This window comes from Pristiophorus japonicus, chromosome 10, assembly GCF_044704955.1.
Source record: "Pristiophorus japonicus isolate sPriJap1 chromosome 10, sPriJap1.hap1, whole genome shotgun sequence".
In the NCBI taxonomy this organism is placed as follows: domain Eukaryota; kingdom Metazoa; phylum Chordata; class Chondrichthyes; family Pristiophoridae; genus Pristiophorus; species Pristiophorus japonicus.
In genome coordinates this window covers 176088284-176111112 of record NC_091986.1, presented here as the reverse complement: position 1 = coordinate 176111112, position 22829 = coordinate 176088284, and the positions used below count along the sequence as shown (strand labels likewise).

Sequence of the window (22829 nt, the reverse complement as noted above, 5' to 3'; positions counted from 1 at the left end):
ATAAAGCGTGTTTTCTAAAGATTTTTTTTCTAATTATTAAAAGTACCATCATGGGAATTTGGACCTTCATTGACTAGAAATCTGTTTAGACTGTTCATAATATAATTACATCTTCCTAAAGACAGATGAGGCAGTAGGAACCTAATATATTTAAAACTAATTGAAAAATTCAGTTGACCAGAAGCACAAGAGAGTGGGGTCTCTTAAAGGCCGATCAAAGCTTCAGACTTTGAAGCGAAATTTTTGATGTTGTCACTCTCAATCGCCTGAATGCCTGACAGACAAACAGATCCTTCTGTCTTTCTGGCAGTTCATTTCACTGGCAGGTGGCAAACAATTAGACACACCAATTTGTGCCTCGTGATGACATTAAACCATGAAACAAAGTTGTATGTGGAGCTCAGTGATTTGTGTGAAAGCATTTCAAAAATAATACACTTTGCAGTGGCAACTCATTTCAGGCTGCCACCTCCCATTATGGCTTTGAGCTGTGAAGACGACAGGCTTGGGCTATGTGATGCTGCTGTTCAATCTGCCTCTGAAACCCCTGGAGACCTCTCCCCCCTCTCACCAATATCACCTCATCACTCACATTCATAAATACTCTGGTGGGTGAATAAATTAAAACAACATCAAGGCTCTTCACCTGTCAAAGGAATGAAACTGCATTGGAAGAATAGCTTGCGCTTCTCTTTTCACAGTAGGATCAGGGTATGATACAGGTTCAGGCCCAGATTCTACACTCTCCATAGGCGCTGCAACCAGGCTTTTCAGAATCTCCTTCACATTCATGCCTTTTCCTTGGCTGACACTCGTTATAGATGAAGGCGGCTTCAGCACTTCAATTGGGCTCTCAACTAAACTTTCTTCGGATTTCTTTACTTCGGAGGACAAGGAAGATAGAAGCTCACTCATTGCATCTGGCCCTGTGCCCGTTTCCAAATCAGAGCCATTAATAAGACCAGCTATTTGCTCCTCTCCAATGCCTGAATCAGTATGTGGAATAGAGCTTTCAACTTGTATATCTTCAATTGGTGTTAGAATTTCTTTTTCTTTGTTGCTCTCAGGGAAAGTAACAGGGTTCTCTGCAATTAACAGACAAAATAATCAATTATCAAACTGTGGAGACTAATAAAACTGCAGTTTTCAACTTAACAATCCAACAAGATCTCTTTTTTATTATTAAACATGATATTCAAAGAAAAAGTAGATTTACCCAAAATAACAACAGTTTTGATACTCCAACGTAAAGCAACTGCCAACAACCCACACAAAATGCAATACTAACTTATACAAATGTGTTTTTCAGATATGGTTTTCAACTTGACATTGTTGAACAAAATATGTAAACAGGCTTTGCTTTAGTACTAGAAGTAGACAAACTATAACGATTCAAAAATATTCAAACAACATTAATCTCTGGATAGAATTTCCTTGTCTCAGTTCTATACAATTTTAATATCAGGCATAGACATCTGTAATTCTTGAGTACCAAATATAATGAAATCAGTGCATTTGTTTACACTCCTTTTGGGATGAGACTACACATAGATGATGGGAAAATAGTGTCCTCCTTTAATCGGATACTGCAAGCAAATTTTTTTTTCAATTATTACTGTATTATTATAATTTGACGAGTGCTAATGTTTAACCTGATATTACAGTGATCAGGATTCTACTTTGAGTGCTAAAGTTCTTTTAGCATTTTGTCGCAATTAATGCAGGTTTACCATTAATACATATATCAAGTAGAAATACTGCAATAAATTACTTATTTACGTGGCATGGTTAGTACGTTTATTGTTAATTGTATTATTTTTTAAAAACAGAGCATATTAGCGTAACAATGTTACATTTCACATAAAATCAAATTGGATTATATATTTTAAAAAACATTTATTTACAGAGGAATACACACAGTATATACAACACACAAACAGGCCATTCGGCCTTTATGTTCCACTTGAGCCTCCACCCGTCTTTCCTCATCTAAATCTATCAGCACAACCCTCTATTCTGTTCTCCCTCATATGCTTGTCTAGCTTCTCCTTAAATGCATCAATACTATTCGTTTCAACCACTCTGTGGTAGTGAGCTCCACATTCTCACCACTCTTTGGGTAAACAAGTTTCTTCTGAATTTCCTGTTGGATTTCTTAGTGACTATCTTATATTGATGGTCTCTATTTATGCTCTTCCTCACAAGTGAAAACATTATCTCTGTATCCATTTTATCAAAACCTTTTATATTTTTAAAGATCTCTATTAGGCCACCCATCAGCTGTCTTTTTTCCAGAGAAAAGAGACACAAGCCTGCTCATCCTTTCCTAATATGTATACCCTCGGATTTCTGGTATCATCCTTGTAAATGTTCTCTGCACCCTCTCCAGTGCTTCGCTATCTTTTTTATAATAAGGCGACCAGAATTGTACACAGTACTCCAAATGTGGTTTAACCAAGGTTCGATACAGGTTTAGCATAACCTCCCTACTTTTCAATTATTTACCGCTAAAAATAAACCCTAATGCTTGGTTTTCTTTTTTATGGCCTTGCTAACCTGTGTCGCAACTTTTAGTGATTTGTGTATCTGTACTCTGAGATCCCTTTGTTCGTCTACCCCACCTAGACTTGCACCCTCCAAGTCATAAGTGACCGCCCTATTCTTCCTACCAAAATTCCTCACATTTATCTGTGTTGAACTTTATTTGCCAATTTAGTTCCATCTTTCTGGAACATTGTTTGTAGTCACAGACTTAATTGAAAGCATGTCCAAGATAACTACTTATAAAATAAAACACACGTTGTATCAAAAAAGTGGATGTGCGGATATCATCACTGAAAAAGGCCAGATAATTCATGAGTGATGGTTAACCTTATAGGTGGATACATTTATCACATCTCAGTGCTGGTCACGATACATTTACATGAATATAAATACATCATGAAATGTGTAAACATTTAAAATATAATTTTAAGACTAATTTTTGCTCATTACATAGTGAGGTGCTTTTCCTATCTTCACAGTTTCTACTATATGTGATATAAATCAGCAGCAAATAGTTTGGATCATAGACCCTTAAAAAATACTTTAAAAAAAATGTTGATATAAAGAATATTAGAAAGTGGAATGGCGAAGGCCATTATTTAAAAGCTGCAATGTTATTTAATTTTAAATGTACTTTAAAAACTGTTAACAATCTATGCTATAAAGCACTTTGTACCCACTTATTTACCAACTCCTATTAAAAAGAAACTGCAAAGATCAAAAGCAAAAAAGAAAAGAAATGCAGGCAGAAACTGTAAATAATTTTAAAGGCAAAAAGGGTGTGAATTTGATTCAACATGCAACTCTTTTTAAAATGTTGTTTGAGAGTACTCAATGTTACTCTACAGGAATTAAAAGAATGCTACTTAAAATCAGATTATTTTCTTCAAATAGCTATTATGTGTTTCAACACAAAAACCTTCTGGCTGAACATAAAAATGTATTTTAGGAAAGATAGGTATATAAACACATCCTTTACACTCTTGTGCTTCTGGTCCTTAAAGTATAATTTTTAATTCTTAAAATTGTGGACTACTGTAATTTAGCAGTTTGTAATCTCAAGCTATTGAAAGGTGAACATTTTGTATTATTTGAAAGTTTAAATGAGAGCCAGTTTATTTTTTCTGAAAAATGAATCTTGAAAAGGCTGATCACATAGACTTTACTGTACCAACAGCTATTATTTAAAAGGTGCTATTTATTTTTTTTTTAAATGTAAATAGTCTATGCTTGAAAGCACTTTGTACCCATTTATTTACCATCTCCCATTAAAAAGAAACTGTTTAAAAAAAAAAAAATAGAAAACAGCTTGCATTTATATGCTGCTTTTAAAGTAGAAACATGTCCCAAGATGCATGGCATAACTATAAAAAGAACACATAACATTATGGAGTAAAAGGTCTAAATTTCTCACACAGCTAGTTCCCAATTTCTGTTGGGATGTCAGAGTAAGCCCTGAGGAATGCTGCACAATAGGTATGCTAAACATTGGTTTCAATTTCACCAAAAGTGCAAAATCATTTACAGAGGAACAAAACATGAGCTACAAGGCCTGAATGTCACAATTTAATTCTCTATTTTTAAAAGACAGTTAATTTAAACATTAATTTCACAGAATAGCTCTTGCAACTTTCTAAACCTAAATTTTAATAAAGTATTGCCTGGAAATCCCGGTCTCCCTGGGTCCGTACGGAATTGGGAAGGCATCATAAAAGCCGGTTTTCAGCGCATGCTTTTCCGAACCCTCCGTATCTCGGGAGCAAATACATTTGCAAGGGCAAGATTACGGTATTTACCCATATCTTGCCCAGCAAATGTCCTCAAAACTCGTGTGCCTGATAAAGGTAGGTGCATAGCCTACTTTTACAGGCGTAAGAGTTTTAAAACATACAAAAACATAATAAAATTAAATTTAAAAAACAGATTTTGTTAAAAATTGTTTATTTTAAAACATAATTTAAAAAACGTTTTAAAAATTTGGAAATGTTTTCTTTTTTCTAAGACATTTATTAACATTAATTTCAATTAATTTTAATTATGTGAGGTGTGTTTTTTATTTTTTATTATGGTGTTTAGTGTGTTTGTTTTTTTCTTCTCATTAATAGCAATGAGAACTCGTGGATACATTGCTATTAATGAATGCTGTGGAATACTGTACCTGATTGGTTGAGCAGTCACATGTGACTGCATCTTCTGCGTGGGAACCTCGAGGACGGGAGCGCGCTTTGCAGCGCGGCAAGAGAAGGCCTCCCCACCGGAATCCCATGCTCCCCTGGGACCACCAGGTAAATTCGTAAAAATTCGCCGGTCGGAGGCGTTCATCCGAAAGAAACCTCCGACCGGAATTTCAGGGCCATTATGTTATTTACAATTTTAGTAGTTTGATTTTTTCTACATTTATTTGTTACTGTATACTTTCCTATAGGATTTTATGAAAAAGGCAGTGACAAGTCTATTTTACTTTGATCTTGCTGCACAAACCCGTGTCCATACCACGCTGTAGTTTCACACAAAAACACCAGTGTGATGTGCAACTGTTCCACTTCAGCAATAACAATTTTAATGCATTTCACGAACACATATTTTACAAATAAAAATACTGGATAATATTTATCAGATTTTAAAAAAAAAATAGAATCTGTAAAATACCAGTTTTATTCACATAACACTGTTTCTTAAAACCTCACGATAAGAATTAAATAAGGGTTTTTATAATACCACATCAACTTTTTTCCCCCAAAATTAAATTCTACACATTTCAAAAATTACATTTAATATTTCATTTCAATTTTGATATGTCTATTGTTTTCTGACCTTGTTCAATTTTTTTCCTCTCTTCTGAAAGGAGTGATTGCTGCTCAGGTACTGCTATATGGGCATTTGTCCTTCTGATGAATCTTCTGCACGTGAGAGTCTAGACCATGTCAGCAGACTGTTCTGCCATGAGGGCATCACAGCAGATTTGGATTCTACTCTAATCTAATCTGATAGCCAAAAGGATAGCATAAAGATGGGATTACAATTAGGCCAATCCTCGTCTATGTGGCTTAGTATTATACCCTTCTGCACACCTATCCACTGAGCCAGTCAATGTACCATATTGAATATAATTCAAATGGGGATTTAGGCAAGATAATATAATGGACAGATTTATTGCAGACTGCAGAATTATTGAAACATTTACTGCTATGACCAGATAATGATGAGAAATGTAGAAATATTCAGTCAGGTCTAGTAAATTGTTCTGAAATACAGATACTGTAACGCCACCAGTGTTTTCAATACTATCGCTTCGAAGAATCTCGTGTTTTGAAGTAAAACAAACAGTTCAGTGGAAAAATTAACTTATTTTAAGAAACTAAAATCGGGTGTTGGACAAATTCACAATTTCATGATAAATATTTACATTTTACAAACACAAAATTGGAACTCTAAACAATATTTGTATTATATAATGAGTTACGGTTAGTTATTGTACTATGTTGCGTCATACTATTTGAAGCACTTGTTTAGAATTTAATGTGAAGCTTTGTGCCACTTTATCATCATCATCATCATCATAGGCAGTCCCTCGAAACGAGAATGACTTGCTTCCACGCCAAAAAAGGATGAGTTCACAGGTGTTTCGAATGAAGGACCCGAACATCCTCAAGGGTGGAAGATGCCTGTGTGTGGATTTTTTTTAACGTGTGGTGGCCGCTGCACGCCAGCCACCACACAGGCTTGACAGAGCCAGGTCTTGGTCCAGTGGCAAGGATTACCCAAGACGACTGGAAACCAGCTCTGCGGCACGAACCTAGTGCGCACACACATTGCTGTGTGGGCTGGCTCGTGCTGCCCCAGCGCCCCTGGCCCCGAACTCATGCCTCCCCTGGGCCCCGATCACATCCCTCTACAGTCTCTCGCCTCTCCTTCGCCCCGACCTCGCCGCTCCTGCTGTATCTGCCCACGCTCCAATCACCGAACTGGACCTTGCTGACGTCACTCTTCGCTGCCATCGCCCTCCTGCACCAGCTTGTGCTGTAGCCATTTAAAAGTATGATGAGGCCACAACAAAATGGTAAATTAGCTTGAACAATTGATTTACTGCCAGAAAAAGTACTTTGATGGCTTGATGACTCTTGACATAAAGTTTTAAACATTTTGTTTTGTCAGCTTTATACTGAATGTAATTAGCAAACAAAACCTTTGCAGTTTAAATTAGAAATAAACATTTTCATCAAATGTCACAAATAGAAAGAAAAGCAGGGATTCTCTCTGGTTGCCCGGTTCTTAAAAATGCAGTTTCATTAAAATTTTCATTAAGACTTTACATAGTGACACACAGATGCACGAGGAACACTGGAAGACGATAGTGTAACATTTGAGCCTGAGATACTGATATTTGTGTTCTTAATGAATAATAAACTCCTTTTGTTCCTTTCTATTTAAATGGGACTAAAACAGTTCACCTTTGCCAATTTTCTCCTGAATATGTTGACTGCTGATGGGATATGGTTACATGAGTGCTAGGCACCCTTTGATACCTTGTTCAAGATGCCACTTGTTATGTGCGAACTCAGACATTCTGTGTTGGCAGGTTATTTAACCATTAGGGTCATCATAGCCAAGCCCAATGATGTCCTCATCAAACATCCACAGAAGCTCACTTCAAACATAGGTCCCTGGATAGCAATTAGCAACAACAGTCTAAATTTGAATTTAATTAACAGCACTCTAAAATATGTTTCTTTGGTTGTGTTTACATTAGAACTTCAACGTCGCTGCAGAATGGTTTATACTTCACACTGGTTTTGCTGAGATTATAGTATTAAATCCAGAGTCACGGCCCAATTTGACCCCAGTAAGAGGTGGTGCATGACTCCCTGGAGGGGTTAGTCTCACACCACTTGGATTTGATACAATGTAGAGTGTGTAACTGCACTGCTGTGTTAAATCAAGTTAGAAAAGGTGCCCAGCTAGTTCCTTTGGACACAGAAGCGTACTAAATAGTTAAATGATTAACCAGGAAAGGAGCTCTGTCCGTGTGTGTAAAGGTTTCACACTGGTATCTGTAGTGGAAATGCATTATTTACCTTTATTAGCCCTGACTATTTTACCGTCTGATAGATGTTACAAATGGAAAGAAACAGGTCATTAAAAAGTACATACTTAATCAGAAGCAGCTCAGACCATTCCCCCTGCCCACAACCCCTAATATTCACCTAATAAAAAATGATTATGCTTTCAGATACAAATAGGCAAATTGGTATATGTTGAGCTTCATGACTATAGCAAAATACTCCACTCTATGATTATTCTACAAATATGGAAGCATCTGTTGGGATCTGTGCCCGTATTTCAAATACTAAAATGATATGACCAACTTTCTTCAACTAGACATGAATAGCTGTATTCCATAAGGGGCACATCTTTCTTAAGATAGCTTGTATCAACAAAGATTAACTAAATACTTACACAGTTATCTTAAGAGGTAACAATTAGATAACAAAATTACATTTGAACAATGGCTCAAGCATTTATATTTACTTCACTCCATCAATCTAAAAGGGAACAGCAATAGGGACAGAAACTTCGGTTTTACTATCCCTGCTCCTCTTAGTTATTAAGCTTGTAAAATTTAAACAGTTCTCATCTGTTTTGTGTAGCACTAGGTCAGGTCACTATGCAAAGACAGCCAGCACATTACCAGATCCAGTAACCTCTGGCCTTAGCTGAGTCAGCTAGTTGCCAGATGCCTTTTTAATACCTTTTATCAAAGCAACTAATGAGATCACCCCTAAATTATAGAAAAATATGGACTTCAGTTCTGTCAGTGACATCAATTGTTAAGCACAGCCTTATTTGTTACACCCTTCCCAAAAGTCTTGTTTTGCCATGATTTATGAAGTGTGCTACAACAATTTACTGCCAGTTAAGTTCGTTAAATGCAGATACTCTCTTTTATAATACATGTGAATTAAACCAGCATCAGTGTACACAAAAGCAGGGAACACAAGATCTTCAAATAAACAGAGTTTCACAAGCACAGTTTTGGTTGAACAGGTGAAACCGTTCACTTGCATTTGGCTGCATATTTTTTTCATTCCATTTTGATGGCTTATTTTGAAATGAAATAACATGCCCATAATCAGAACAGAATTGTGAAAGAACTACACAGAAAAGGGGCAGAGATTTCTGATATATATATCTAATCTAGACTTTGAGGATCCCATTTCTTGACCAAAATAGTTCAAGCTCATTAAATCAAATTTAATGATTACAAATCAATTTCCTTTGACAATACAGTAAGCTACACAGTAAATGAACCACTTTTTCGAATGCATATTCAAAACAAACGAAGGCACCACAAATAAAATGCGGAATGTTCTACAGCTACAACAATCCAAAGGAAAATCAAAAATACGTACAAGAAAAGACTGACCATAAAATTGTTAAAATTTTGCCTAGTCATACAAAATAGCAATCTTAATATGAAATGACATTTAAAAAAATGATAATATTGTGAACAAATTTTATTCAAATCATCCATTTCATGTAAAATGAATTTTTAAGTCACCATACTACAAATTGTTATTTCACTTTAAAAAAATATACCTTTGAGAAACTCTCAATAAAATATTGACAGATCCCTAGGAAGATTTTCGTCCTTAGTGTTCGGGTGGCTGAGTGTCCCAGCCAGCAGTCCGATAGCCCTGACAGGAGACCCAAGGCATTTGAGGACCACGCCTCGTTAACATATGGGCTGTGGGTCGAAAATAATGTCACGGCACAGCCTAACACAACCAGGCCACCACAATATTAGGCCAGCCTATGGGCCTGGAAAAAGGTACATCCCAGAGAGGAGGTTCATTCTCTGGTGAGTTGTGTGGGGGGTTGATGGTGCAGCAAAGGCCCAGGTTATTTTTGTGGAACACTCCTGTTCTTCCCTGCCTCACAAAAAAAAACATACCTTCTGGACTCCTTTTCAGCTGGACCGGCACCTGAAACTGTGTGGAACGTGCACAAATGGACACTGCCCAGGTTCAGTCCTAAAATGGAAATCGGGGTTCTCTATATGTCATAGGACTACAATTTGCATATTAAAAGGGTGTACTGTCTGACAGTATGCTGCTCCTGCTGCTCATTATAGGCCCTTAGGAATACAGTGTCAATCACACTGTCAGAAGGAACGGAGCGGTAAGTCATATCGCACCACTAGCGGGGTGCTGTCACCTCATTTCCGTTAGGCGGGAGGCGCCAAAATATCCCGTCTCCATCCTTAGAATGTATCTACGTTGAACATCTTTCCTGATATATTGGCTTAAAGACTGGATTTTAAGCAGTCTTGCTTTATAAATACTATTTTTCAATATGTTTAAACCAGTTTTTCTTTATTCGTTCTGGGATGTGGGATGTGGGATATGGGCAAAGCCAGCATTTATTGCCCATCCCTAATTGCTCTTGAGGTGTTGGTGAGCCACCACCTTGAACTGCTGCGGTCCTTGTGGTGAACGTACTCCCACAGATCTGCTAGCGAGGGAGTTCCAGGGTTCTGACCCAGCAATAGCGATATACTTCCATGTCAGGATGGTGTGCAACTTGGAGGGGAACTTGCAGGTGATGGCGTTCCCATGCACCATGCTGCCCACGTCCTTCTAGATGGTAGTGGTCGCGGGTTTGGAAGGTGCTACCAAACAAGCCTTGGCGAGTTGCTGCAGTGCATCTTATAGATGGTACACACTACAGCCATGGTGCAGCGGTGGTGGAGGGAGTGAATGTTGATGGTGGTGGATGGGGTGCCAATCAAGTGGTGTGCTTTGTCCTAGATGGTGTCAAGCTTCTTGAGTGTTGTTGGAGCTGCACTCATCCTGGCAAGTGGAGAGTATTCCATCACACTCCTGACTTTTGCCTTGTGGATTGTGGAAAGGCTTTGGAGAGTCAGGAGGTGAGACACTCACTGCAGAGTACCCAGCCTCTGACCTGCTCTTGTTGCCACAGTATTTATGTAGCTGGTCCAGTTAAGTTTCTGGCCCCCCAGGGTGTTGATAGTGGGGGATTCAGCGATGGTAATGCCGCTGAATATCAAGGGGAGGTGGTTAGATTCTCGCTTGTTGGAGATAGTCATTGCCTGGCACTTGTGTGGCGCGAGTGTTACTTGCCACTTATCAGCCCGAGCCTGAATGTTGTCCACTGCATGCGGGCATGGACTGCTTTATTTTCTGAGGAGTTGTGAATGAAACTGAACACTGTGCAATCATCAGCAAACATCCCCACTTCTGGCCTTATGAAGGAGGGAAGGTCATTGATGAAGCAGCTGAAGACGGTTGGGTCCAGGACACTGCCCTGAGGAACCCCTGCAGTGATGTCCTGAGGCTAGGATGATTGACTTCCAACAACCATAACATTCTTCCTTTGTGCTAGGTATGACTTCCAGCCAGTTGTGAGCTTTCCTCAACCCCCGCCCCTCAACACCGTTTCCCATTTATTTCAATTTTACTAGGGCTCCTTGATGCCACACTCGGTCAAATGCTGCCTTGATGTCAAGGCCGGTCACTCTCTCTCTTTTGTCCATGTTTGGACCAAGGTTGTAATGAGGTCTGGAGCTGAGTAGTCCTATCGGAATCCAAACTGAGCATCGGTGAGCAGGTTAATGATGGGCTTGATAACACTGTCGACGATACCTTACATCACTTTGCTGACAGTGGAGAGTAGACTGAAGGCAGTAATTGGCTAGATTGGATTTGTCCAGCCTTTTCTAGACGGGACATACCTCAGCAGTTTTCCACATTGTCAGGTAGATGCCAGTGTTGTAGCTTGGCTAGAGGCGTGGCTAGTTTTGAAGCACAAGTCTTCAACACGACAGCCGGGATGTTGTCAGGGCCCATAGCTTTCGCTGCACCCAATACATTCAGCCACTTCTTGATATCATGCGGAGTGAATCGAATTGTCTGAACACTGGCTTCTGTGATGGTGGGGACATCAGGAGGAGGCCAATATGGATCATCCACTTGGCACTTCTAGCTGAAGATGGTTGCAAACACTCCAACCTTGTCTTTTGCACTTGCGTGCAGGGCTCCGCCATCATTAAGGATGGGGATATTCATGGAACCTCCTCCTCCCGTTGGTTGTTTAATTGTCCACCACCATTCACAATTGAATGTGGCAGTACTGCAGAGCTTTGATCTGATCCGCTGATTGTGAGATCGCTTAGCTCTGTTTATAGCAAGCTGCTTCCGCTGCTTAGCATGCATGTAATCCTGTGTTGCAACATGCCCCAGGTGGCTACCTCATTTTTATGTACTCCTGGTGCTCCTCCTGGCATGCTCTTCTGCACTTCTCATTGAACCAGGGATGGTCACCCAAGCTTGATGATAATGGTAGAGTGAGGGATATGCCAGGCCAGGAGGTTACAGACTCTGGTGGAATGCAATTCTGCCCAGTTTTAAGCTGCTAGATCTGTTCTGAATCTATCCCATTTGGAATGGTGGTAGTGCCACACAACACAATGGAAGGCATCTTCAGTGTTCGGGGAGGAGCAGCAAGGAGCCTGTAAAGGCCCAGCGGCGGTCCCAGGTCGGCGGCAGTTCGGGGAGGAGCAGCGAGGAGAGAGCAGCAGCCGATAAAGGCCCAGCAGCGGTCCCAGGTCGGCGGCAGTTCGGGGAAGAGCAGCAGCCTATAAAGGCCCAGCGCGGTCTCAGATCAGAGGCAGTTCGGGGACAAGCAGCGAGGAGTAAGCAGCGGTCTATAAAGGCCCAGCGACGGTCCCAGGTCAGCGGCAGTACGGGGAGGAGCAGCGAGCTGCAGCTGGTGCAGGGTCAAAAGTAAGAAAGAAGTAAAAAGTAATCGAAGTGTGATGTCACAGCCAAGAGGGTAAGTGATTGGCTGGTTGATTGGTGAATAGTTTATCTTTTCTTTATCTTTTTTCTTTTTCTTATCAGTAAGAAACCTTTGGCGTTGTTACCAATTAAGTTAATCTAAGGGTTAAGTCATGGCAGGAGAGCCCAGGCCAGTGTCATGCTCCTCCTGTGCTATGGGGGAAATCAGGGACACTACAAGTGTCCCTGACAACTACACGTGCAGGAAGTGTATCCAGCTGCAGCTCCTGACAGACCGCATTGCGGCACTGGAGCTGGCATGGACTCACTCTGGAGCATCCGCGATGCTGAGGATGTCGTGAATAGCACGTTTAGGGAGTTGGTCACACCGCAGGTAAAGGTTACACCGGCACATAGGGAATGGGTGACCAACAGGAAGAGCAGTGGAAGGAAGGTAGTGCAGAGGTCCCCTGCAGTCATCTTACTCCAAAACAGATACACCGCCTTGGGTATTGTTGGGGAAGATGACTCATCAGGGGAGGACAGCAGCAGCCAAGTCCAGGGCACCAGGGGTGGCTCTGCTGCACAGGAGGGCAGGAAAAAGAGTGGGAGAGCTATTGTGATAGGGGATTCTATTGTAAGGGGAATAGATAGGCATTTTTGCAGCCGCAAACGAGACTCCAGGATGGTATGTTGTCTCCCTGGTGCAAGGGTCAAGGATGTCTCGGAGCGGCTGCAGCGCATTCTGGAGGGGGAGGGTGAACAGCCAGCTGTCGTGGTACATATAGGTACCAACAATATAGGTAAAAAATGGGATGAGGTCCTAACAAGCTGAATTTAGGGAGCTCGGAGTTAAATTAAAAAGTAGCACCCGAAAGGTAGTAATCTCAGGATTGCAACCAGTGCCATGCGTTAGTCAGAGTAAGAATTGCAGGATAGCTCAGATGAATACGTGGCTTGAGGACTGGTGCAAGAGGGAGGGATTCAAATTCCTGGGACATTGGAACCTGTTCTGGGGGTGGTGGGGCCAGTACAAACCGTACGGTCTGCACCTGGGCAGGACTGGAACCAATGTCCTCGGTGGAGTGTTTGCTAGTGCTGTTGGGGAGGGTTTAAAATAAAATGGCAGGGGGATGGGAATTTTTGCAGGGAGACAGAGGAAAGTAACAAGGGGGCAGAAGCAAAAGGTAGGAAGGAGAAAAGCAAGACTGGAGGGCAGAGAAATCAAGGGCAAAAATCAAAAAGGGCCACATTACAACATAATTCAAAATGTTCAAAGAGTGTTAAAAAAACAAGCCTGAAGGCTCTGAGTCTCAATGCGAGGAGCATTCGTAATAAGGTGGATGAATTGACTGCACAGATAGCTGTTAACGGATATGATGTAATTGGGATTACGGAGACATGGCTCCAGAGTAACGAAGGCTGGGAACTCAACATCCAGGGGTATTCAATATTCAGGAAGGACAGACAGGAAGGAAAAGGAGGTGGGGTAGCATTATTGGTTAAAGAGGAGATTAACGCAATAGCAAGGAAGGACATTAGCGTGGATGATGTGGAATCTGTATGGGTAGAGCTGCGAAACACCAAAGGGCAGAAAACGTTAGTGGGTGTTGTGTACAGACCATCAAACAGTAGTAGGGAAGTTGGGGATGGCATCAAACAGGAAATTAGGGACGTGTGCAATAAGGATACAGCAGTTATCATGAGTGACTTTAATCTACATATTGATTGGGCTAACCAAACTGGTAGCAATACTGTGGAGGAGTTGTTCCTGGAGTGTATCAGGGATGGTTTTCTGGACCAATATGTCGAGGAACCAACTAGAGGGCATGCCATCCTAGACTGGGTCTTATGTAACGAGAGAGGACTAATTAGCAATCTGGTCGTGCGGGGCCCCTTGGGGAAGAGTGACCATAATATGGTAGATGGAGAGTGACACAATTAATTCAGAGACTATGGTCCTGAACTTAAAGAAAGGAAACTTCAACAGTATGAAACGTGAATTGACTAGGATAGACTGGAGAATGATATTTAAAGGGTTGACGGTGGATAGGCAATGGCAGACATTTAAAGATCACATGGATTAACTACAACAATTGTACATCCCTGTGTGGCGTAAGAATAAAAAAGGGAAGGTGGCTCAACTGTGACTAACGAGGGAATTCAGGGAAAGTGTTAAATCCAAGGAAGAGGCATATAAATTGGCCAGAAAAAGCAGCAAACCTGAGGACTGGGAGAAATTTAGAATTCAGCAGAGGAGGACTAAGGGTTTAATTAGGAGGGGGAAAATAGAGTATGAGAGTAAGCTTGCAGGAAACATAAAAACTGACTGCAAAAGCTTCTACAGATATGTGAAGAGAAAAAGATTAGTGAAGACTAATGTAGGTCCCTTGCAGTCAGAATCAGGTGAATTCATAATGGGGAACAAGGAAATGGCAGACCAACAGAACAAATATTTTGGTTCTGTTTTCACAAAGGAAGACACAAATAACCTCACGAAAATATTAGGGGACAGAGGGTCTAGCGAGAAGGGGGGGACTGCGGGAAATCCTTATCAGTCAGGAAATGGTGTTAGGGAAATTGAAGGGACTGAAGGCCGACAAATCCCCAGGGCCTGATCGTCTGCATCCCAAAGTAATTAATGAAGTGGCCCTAGAAATAGTAGATGCATTGGTGGTCATTTTCCAATATTCCATGTGCTCTGGTTCAGTTCCTATGGATTGGAGGGTAGCTAATGTAACCCCACTTTTTAAAAAAGGAGGGAGAGAGAGAAAACAGGGAATTATAGACCGGTTAGCCTGACATCAGTGGTGGGAAAATGCTGGAATCAATTATTAAAGATGTAATAGCAGCGCATTTGGAAAGCAGTGACAGGATCGGTCCAAGTCAGCATGGATTTATGAAAGGGAAATCATGCTTGACAAATCTTCTAGAGTTTTTTGAGGATGTAACTTGTAGAGTGGACAAGAGAGAACCAGTGGATGTGGTATATTTGGACTTTCAAAAGGCTTTTGACAAGATCCCACACAAGAGATTGTTGCGCAAAATTAAAGCACATGGTATTGGGGGTAATGTACTGATGTGGATAGAGAATTGGTTGGCAGACAGGAAGCAGAGAATCGGGATAAACAGATCCTTTTCAGAATGGCAGGCAGTGACTAGTGGGGTGCCGCAGGGTTCAGTGCTGGAACCACAGCTATTTACAATATACATTAATGATTTAGACAAAGGAATTGAAGGTAATATCTCCAAGTTTGCAGATGACACTAAGGTGAGTGGCAGTGCAAGCTGCGAGGAGGATGCTAAGAGGCTGCAGGGGGACGTGGACAGGTTAGGGGGTGAATGGGCAAATGCATGGCAGATGCAGTATAATGTGGATAAATGTGAAGTTATCCACTTTGGTGGCAAAAACAGGAAGACAGATAATTATCTGGTGACAGATTATTATATGGTGACAGATTAGTAAAAGGGGAGGTGCAAAGAGACCTGGGTGTCATGGTACACCAGTCATTGAAGGTAGGCATGCAGGTACAGTTGGCAGAAAAGAAAGCAAATGGCATGCTGGCCTTCATAGCGAAGGGATTTGAGTATAGGAACAGGGAAGTCTTACTGCAGTTGTACAGGACCTTGGTGAGACCACACCTTGAGTATTGTGTGCAATTTTGGTCTCCTAATCTGAGGAAGGACGTGCTTGCTATTGAGGGAGTGCAGCGAAGGTTCACCAGACTGATTCCCGGGATGGCAGGACTGACTTATGAGGAAAGACTGGATCGGCTAGGCTTATACTCACTGGAATTTAGAAGAATGAGAGGGAATCTCATCGAAACTTATAAAATTCTGACGGGACTGGACATGTTAGATGCATGCAGAATGTTCCCGATGTTGGGGAAGTCCAGAACCAGAGTTCACAGTCTAAAGATAAGGGGTAAGCCTTATAGGACCGAGATGTGGAGAAACTTCTTCACCCAGAGAGTTGTGAACCTGTGGAATTCTCTGCCACAGAAAATTGTTGAGTCCAGTTTGTTGGACATATTCAAAAGGGAGTTAAATGTGGCCCTTATAGCTAAAGGGATCAGCGGGTATGGAGAGAGGGCAGGGGTGGGGTACTGAGGTTGCATGATCATAATGAATGGCGGTACAGGCTCGAAGGGCCGAATGGCCTGCTCCTGCACCTATTTTCTATGTTTCTATGAAAATGGGACTTCGTCACCATAGTGACTGTGTGATGATCACTGCTACCAATGCTGTCATGGACAGATGCATCTGTGACAGGTAGATTAGTGAGGACGAGGTCACATAGGTTTTTCCCTCGTGTTGGTTCTCTTACCACCTGCTGCAGGCCTAGTCTGGCAGCTATACTTCAAGACTCGGCCAGCTCAGTCAGTAGTGGTGCTACCGAGCCACTCTTGGTGATGAGCATTGAAGTACCTTATCCAGAATACATTCTGTGTCCTTGCTACCCTCAGTGCTTCTTCCAAATGGTGTACAACATGGAGGAAGATGGATTCATCAGCTGAGGGAGGGCAGTAGGTGGTAATCAGCAGGAGCTTTCGTTGCCCATACTTGACCTGAAGCCATGAGACTTCATGGGATCTGGAGTCAATGTTGGGAACTCCCAGGCCCACTCCCTCCCGACTGTATACCACTGTGCCACTACCTCGGTTGGGTCTGTCCTGCCAGTGGGACAGGAAATACCCAGGGATGGTGATGGAGGAATCTGCGACATTGGCTGAAAGGTGTGATTCTGTGAGAATGACTATGTCAGGCTGTTTGACTGGTCTGTGGGACAGTTCTCCTAATTTTGGCACGTCCCCAGATGTTGGTGAGGAGGACTTTGCAGGGTCGACTGGGTTGACTGCCATTGTCGTGTCCTAAGTCGGTGCCAAGGTCGATGCTGGGTAGTCCATCGGTTTTATTCTTATTATTGTTTCTTGTAGAGGTTTGTTACAACTGAGTGGCATGCTAGGCCATTTCAGATGACAGTTAAGAGTCAACCACATCGCTGTGGGTCTGGAGTCACATTTCGGCCAGACCAGGTAAGGATGGCAGATTTCCTTCACTGAAGGACATTAGTGAACCAGATGGGTTTTTGCGACAATCCAGTAGTTTCATAGTCACCATTAGTGACACATTAAGGAAACATACATGAAAAGATCTGCTGCCAGCTCTGGGGATGAAATTATTATCTTTATTCATTTTTTAATTAGGCTTACCTTAGCCAAAACAAATGAGGAAAAAGAGTAAGAAACGTAGAATAATAAGCATGGGGGATTTTAACTACCCTGCTATTAAATGAACAGAAGAGGTAGGTAAAGGGGATAAGGGAATGGAGTTCCTACAATGCATACAGGACTCCTTTCTAATCCAATATGTAAAATGGCCAAGGAAGGATTCACTATTGGATCTAGTAATGGAGAATGAACCAGAGCAGATAAGAGAAGTAAAAGTAGGGGAACATCTACGCAATAAACCAGGGTAATAGATTTGAGAAAAGCGGATTTTGAGGGGCTGAGGATAGAACTTGGGAAAATAAAATGAACAATATTGGCTAACAATGACGTAGAGCAGTAATGGGAAACATTTAAATGGTGTTCAACAGAGGCCAGGAAAAATTATGAATATTCAGTATGGATTTCAAAAGGGATAATCTGGCTTGGCCAACTTCATTGAATTTTTTGAAGAGGTAACAGCGAGAATAGACAAGGGTATTGCAGTAGATGTAATTTAGCACATAATAGACTAATGAATAAGGTCAGAGAATGTGGAGTCAGGGGACAAGTAGCAGGGAAGATTTACATGGATGATACCAGAAATGCGAGGGTATACATATCAGGAAAGGATGAACAAGCTGGGTATCTTTTCTTTTGGAAAAAAGGCTGACTGGTGACCTAATAGAGGTCTTAAAAATTACAGGAAGAACTTAATAAACTTGCATGTGAGGTATTACATTTTGGTCGGAAGAATAGGGAGGTCATTTATTAGTGCGAATCTGGGTGGAGTAGAGGACAAAAAGGATCTCGGAGTACAAAAATAAAAATCACGAAAAGTAGCAACACAGGTTAAGAAGGCCATTAAAAAAAAGCAAACCAAGCACTAGGGTTTAATTCTCGAAAGATAGAATTGAAAAGTAGCGAAGTTATGCTAAACTTGTATCGAACCTTGGTTAGACCACACTTGGATTACTGCGTACAGTTCAGGTCGCCTTATTATAAAAAGGATATAGAGGCATTGGAAAGGGTGTAGGGATGTTTTACAAGGATGATACTCGAAATGCGAGGGTATACATCAGGAAAGGATGAACAAGCTGGGTCTCTTTTCTCTTGGAAAAAAGGCTGACGGGTGACCGAATAGAGGTCTTAAAAATTATGAAAGGTTTTGATAGAGTGGATAGAGAGAGACTGTTTACACTTATGAGAAAGAGAATAACTAGAGATCATCAATATAAGATAGTCACCAAGAAATCAAATAGGAAATTCAGAAGAAACTTCTTGAGGCAAATAGTATAGATGCATTTAAGGGGAGGCTAGATAAGCATATAAGGGAGAAGGGAATAGAGGGTTATGCTGACAGAGGTAGATGAGGAAAGAAGGGAGGAGGCTTGAGTGAAGCATAAACGCCAATAAATATCATGACATATATAATGAGGGGGCTCGACAAGGTGGATGCAGAGAGGATATTTCCACTCATAGGGGAAGCTAAAACTAGGGGACAAAGTCTCAGAATAAGGGGCCGTCCATTTAAAACTGAGATGAGGAGGAATTTCTTCTCTCAGAAGGTTGTAAATTTATGGAATTCTCTGCCCCAGAGAGCTGTGGAGGCTGGGTCATTGAATATATTTAAGGCGGAGAGAGACAGATTTTTGAGCGATAAGGGAATAAAGGGTTATGGGGAGCGGGTAGGGAAGTAGAGCTGAGTCCAGGATCAGATCAGCCATGATCTTATTAAATGGTGGAGCAGGCTCGAGGAGTCAAATGGCCTACTCCTGCTCCTAGTTCTTATGTTCTTATGTGGCATGGACTGGTTGGACGAATGGCCTGTTTCTGTGCCATATATCCTATGGAATCCTATGTAAAATACCAGCCAAAGGAACTTCATACAAATGAATTGATTTTCACCAAGCACCTTGAGACTTTTTACGACGTTAAACGCACGATATAAATGCAAGTGGTGGTTGTTGTTGTTTGTATGTATGCTAATATCATATCATGCAATTTGACACCATCTGGCTGTTTTTTTTAAGAAATTAGAGCATTTAAACTTAATTCTTAGCAGCATAAGTTTCTTGGCAGGAGACTCAGTTGTCTTAGGTATTCATAATGTGTGTAATTTGTATCAATTCTGAGCTATATTGCATTATAGAAACACAATCCCCTGTAAAGAAATTGAGATATTTATGTTTTCAATCTGAATTCTAAACATCCTCTAAAGCTTTCACAATACCTTAGTTTCTATACAAAATAAAGCTCTTCAAATAAGACTAATTTTAAAACAATAACTGGAGAAATGTTAACATATGAATTAACTGATTTGGGAAAAGCAAGTCATTAAAATTCACCAACCCATAATTTTGAAACAGAAGTAGCACTGCTTACATTAAAGCACTCCCTGTTAAAATGCTGATATGTAGATGTGAATTCAAAAATTTCAACACAAGGTGGCCATTTGACCTATCACACTTGTGATTGTTCCACAGAAGGTATAACTATTTTAATCACAACTACCTGTTCTTTCTTTGTTCCCTTTAATATTTTTCCTTTTCAAGTGTTTCATTTTCTCAAGTGCTATGATTGACTAAAATTCAATAATCATTTATGTAATGCATTTCATATTCTAATAAACTTTGCATGAAAAAATTCTCACCTCCCCCTTCATACTTCTAGTACAAATCCTGTTTATACCCCTTTATTATCGATTTACAGACCAATATAAATAATTTTTCACCAATTCCCTGCTGAAACCCTTTCATAATTTCAATTGCTTCTATTATATCCTTCTTAACCTTCGCAGCTCCGCTGATACAGTGCTAGGTTGTTGGATTACCCACTTTAACAAATTCTATTCTACTGTTTAGGGAAGGTTGTTCTATTCCATGCAGAGTACACATTGCTCCGATTTTTCTGAATCACCAATTAAAACCCTGGAGTATTAAACAAGCACCTGGAAAGGCAATAAACTTATTCATTGTCCTTAAAAATGCAACAAAATCTGGGTTATAGTAGGAAATATACACTTGAAGCTACAACAAATTATGTAAAATATTGTCATTTTTTAAAACATGTAAATAGGTATTGTGAATAAAAATACTTTCAAAAGTATTAAATTGTACTTTATCACAGCACTAAAACTTCATCTGGTATTTGAGATGGTCCTAAATAAAATAATGAATAACCACAGAATTTACACCAAGTTTCTTTTGATAGTTACTTTGGGCTCAATTTTGGCACACCCCTTTTCTCGGCGCACTTACTGGAGACGTGCCGCTTTTCTCTGAAAAAAAAAATCGGTCCCCACTTTGGCCGCTGTCCGGCCTCTCCTCGGTCGTCGCGCAGCATGGCCAGTTGAGTCAGGGGCAGAGCCATCGTCCTGCGCTGAAAACAGTGCCAGGACGTCTGCACATGCGCATTGGAGTCGGGTCGCGATGTCTGCTCATGCGCAATAGCGCCAAAATTTGGCAATTGCCCATTTTTTAAAGAAATCGTAGCTGCATGTGCTTTGCCGTCCAGTGAGTTTGCTTCCTGCAGCCTGTATGTGCTCCGATGTGGGCAGTTCCCGCCCCTATCCCTGGCCGAGTGATCTCCCGGTCGTCCTGCACCTATCATAGGCTGAGTGGCCTCCCACACCGGCCGGCTTGGCGTTGAAGTAGCAGCTTGTATTTTGCCCTTGCTGCAGCCTGTCCGGTGAGTTTGCTTTCTGCAGCCTGTGTGTGCTCCGATGTCAGCAGTTCAATCGCTCCCGCCGCTATCCCTGGCCGAGTGGTCTCCCGCACCAGCCGGCCTGCTGCCTTCCCGGGCCAAGTTTTCAGATGCAAGTAGGACTTAGTTCTATTTTTTTATTTGTTCTCGAATGCTTATTACTTTTTATGCTTTGTTTAGTGCTTTAGGTGCAGGTCCTCTCCACTTCCCTTCCCGCCCCATCCCAGGCCGAATGGCCTCCGATGTACCTATCTGCGCTGATTTCTTAACTCTCCGCAAGGGTTTTCTGAAGTAGCCACATATGCTGGCCTAAGTAGATTTGGAGTAACTATTAGCTGGCCTAAGTGGCTGGTAACGTCCCCTTTTGAGAAAAACTAAACTTAACTAAAAAAATTGTAACTAACTCACTTACACTGGCGCAAATTGAATGTGCAAAATGGGATTTTTAAGATACGCCAGAAAAATCAAGTTACTCAAAAAAAAACGGAGCAACTCCTGGCCAAAATTGAGCCCTTTAAGACTCCTGGCACTACAGTCCATACCCTGACCAAGAGAAGTGTTCTCTCATTTCTATCAATGCACTCTTAACTTGCACTAATTGCTGTGCAAGAGGCACACAGGTTGGCCTCTAACTTTCCTTACCTCATTTGCTACAGGGAAGCACTTGTCTCGCCAATGATCCAGTTGATCCTGAAAACGACCCACTTATGGAATTGCCAGCATAAAACTGCGATGTGTAGTGTTATTTCTTTCCTGTTATTTAGTGGTCTATAATGTATTCTCAGCATGATAACAGATCCTTATTAGTTTTTTAAAAACTCAACCCACACATATCTCATTTGAACAGCAGGAATAAGAACTTTCTGTTCTATAGTTGTAATCTTGCCATCAATTAATAACGCCACACCTCCTTGCTTTTTTCCGGAAAAAAATGTAGCAGTGTTATCCCAGCTGAAGTCCAACTTCCATCAAAACTAAAAAAATCATGCATCTCCCTTCTAATTAGCACTTCTAGTTCACTAATTTTACTTTTATTGTATTGCGCATTCGCATTCATTAATTTGCTTTACTCTTTGCTTTTTTTTAAAAACCTTTTTCATCACTATCCTTCTCCTTAATCTTTCTCCTTTCTGGCCTGAGACACTTCACTCCTTATGCCATTTTACCTGTTTAAATCTTCTCCATTGCCCCACTTACCCTCTCTGTGAGGCCAATTATACTGGAAAACTCAATATACAGTGAATGGCATAGGTTTGGGCACCACAACAGGTGAAAATGATCTGGAAGTTTGCATTGTGGATACGCTCTTGGGGTTGCGGGGGGGGGGGGGGGGGGGAAGCATTAAGATAGAATTACATCTAGATGTAGGACTGGTGGAAATGCTATTAGACACTCGGGCAGCAGCATGTATTTTGCCAGAATTCATTCAAAAGCATTGCTCATCATATGTGCTATTTGAAGAAATTGCCATGAAATGAAAAGCCTACTGGGTCAAATAGAGGTACATGTGGAGCAAGTCATTACTGTATCGTTGGTTGTAGTTAAGGGGAAATTACCAGCATTGCTAAACAGAAAC

The 22829-nt window shown here is 41.1% G+C and overlaps 1 protein-coding gene across 1 annotated transcript in view; it reads right to left on the bottom strand.

The window, feature by feature from the left end:
* Positions 1–22829, bottom strand: part of nbeaa (neurobeachin a) — a 1211357-nt gene that overhangs the window by 662150 nt on the left and 526378 nt on the right. Inside the window, exon 30 of the mRNA XM_070892347.1 lies at positions 647–1085. Within this exon, the coding sequence (XP_070748448.1) occupies positions 647–1085 (439 nt within the window). The remainder of the gene's footprint in view (positions 1–646; positions 1086–22829) is intronic.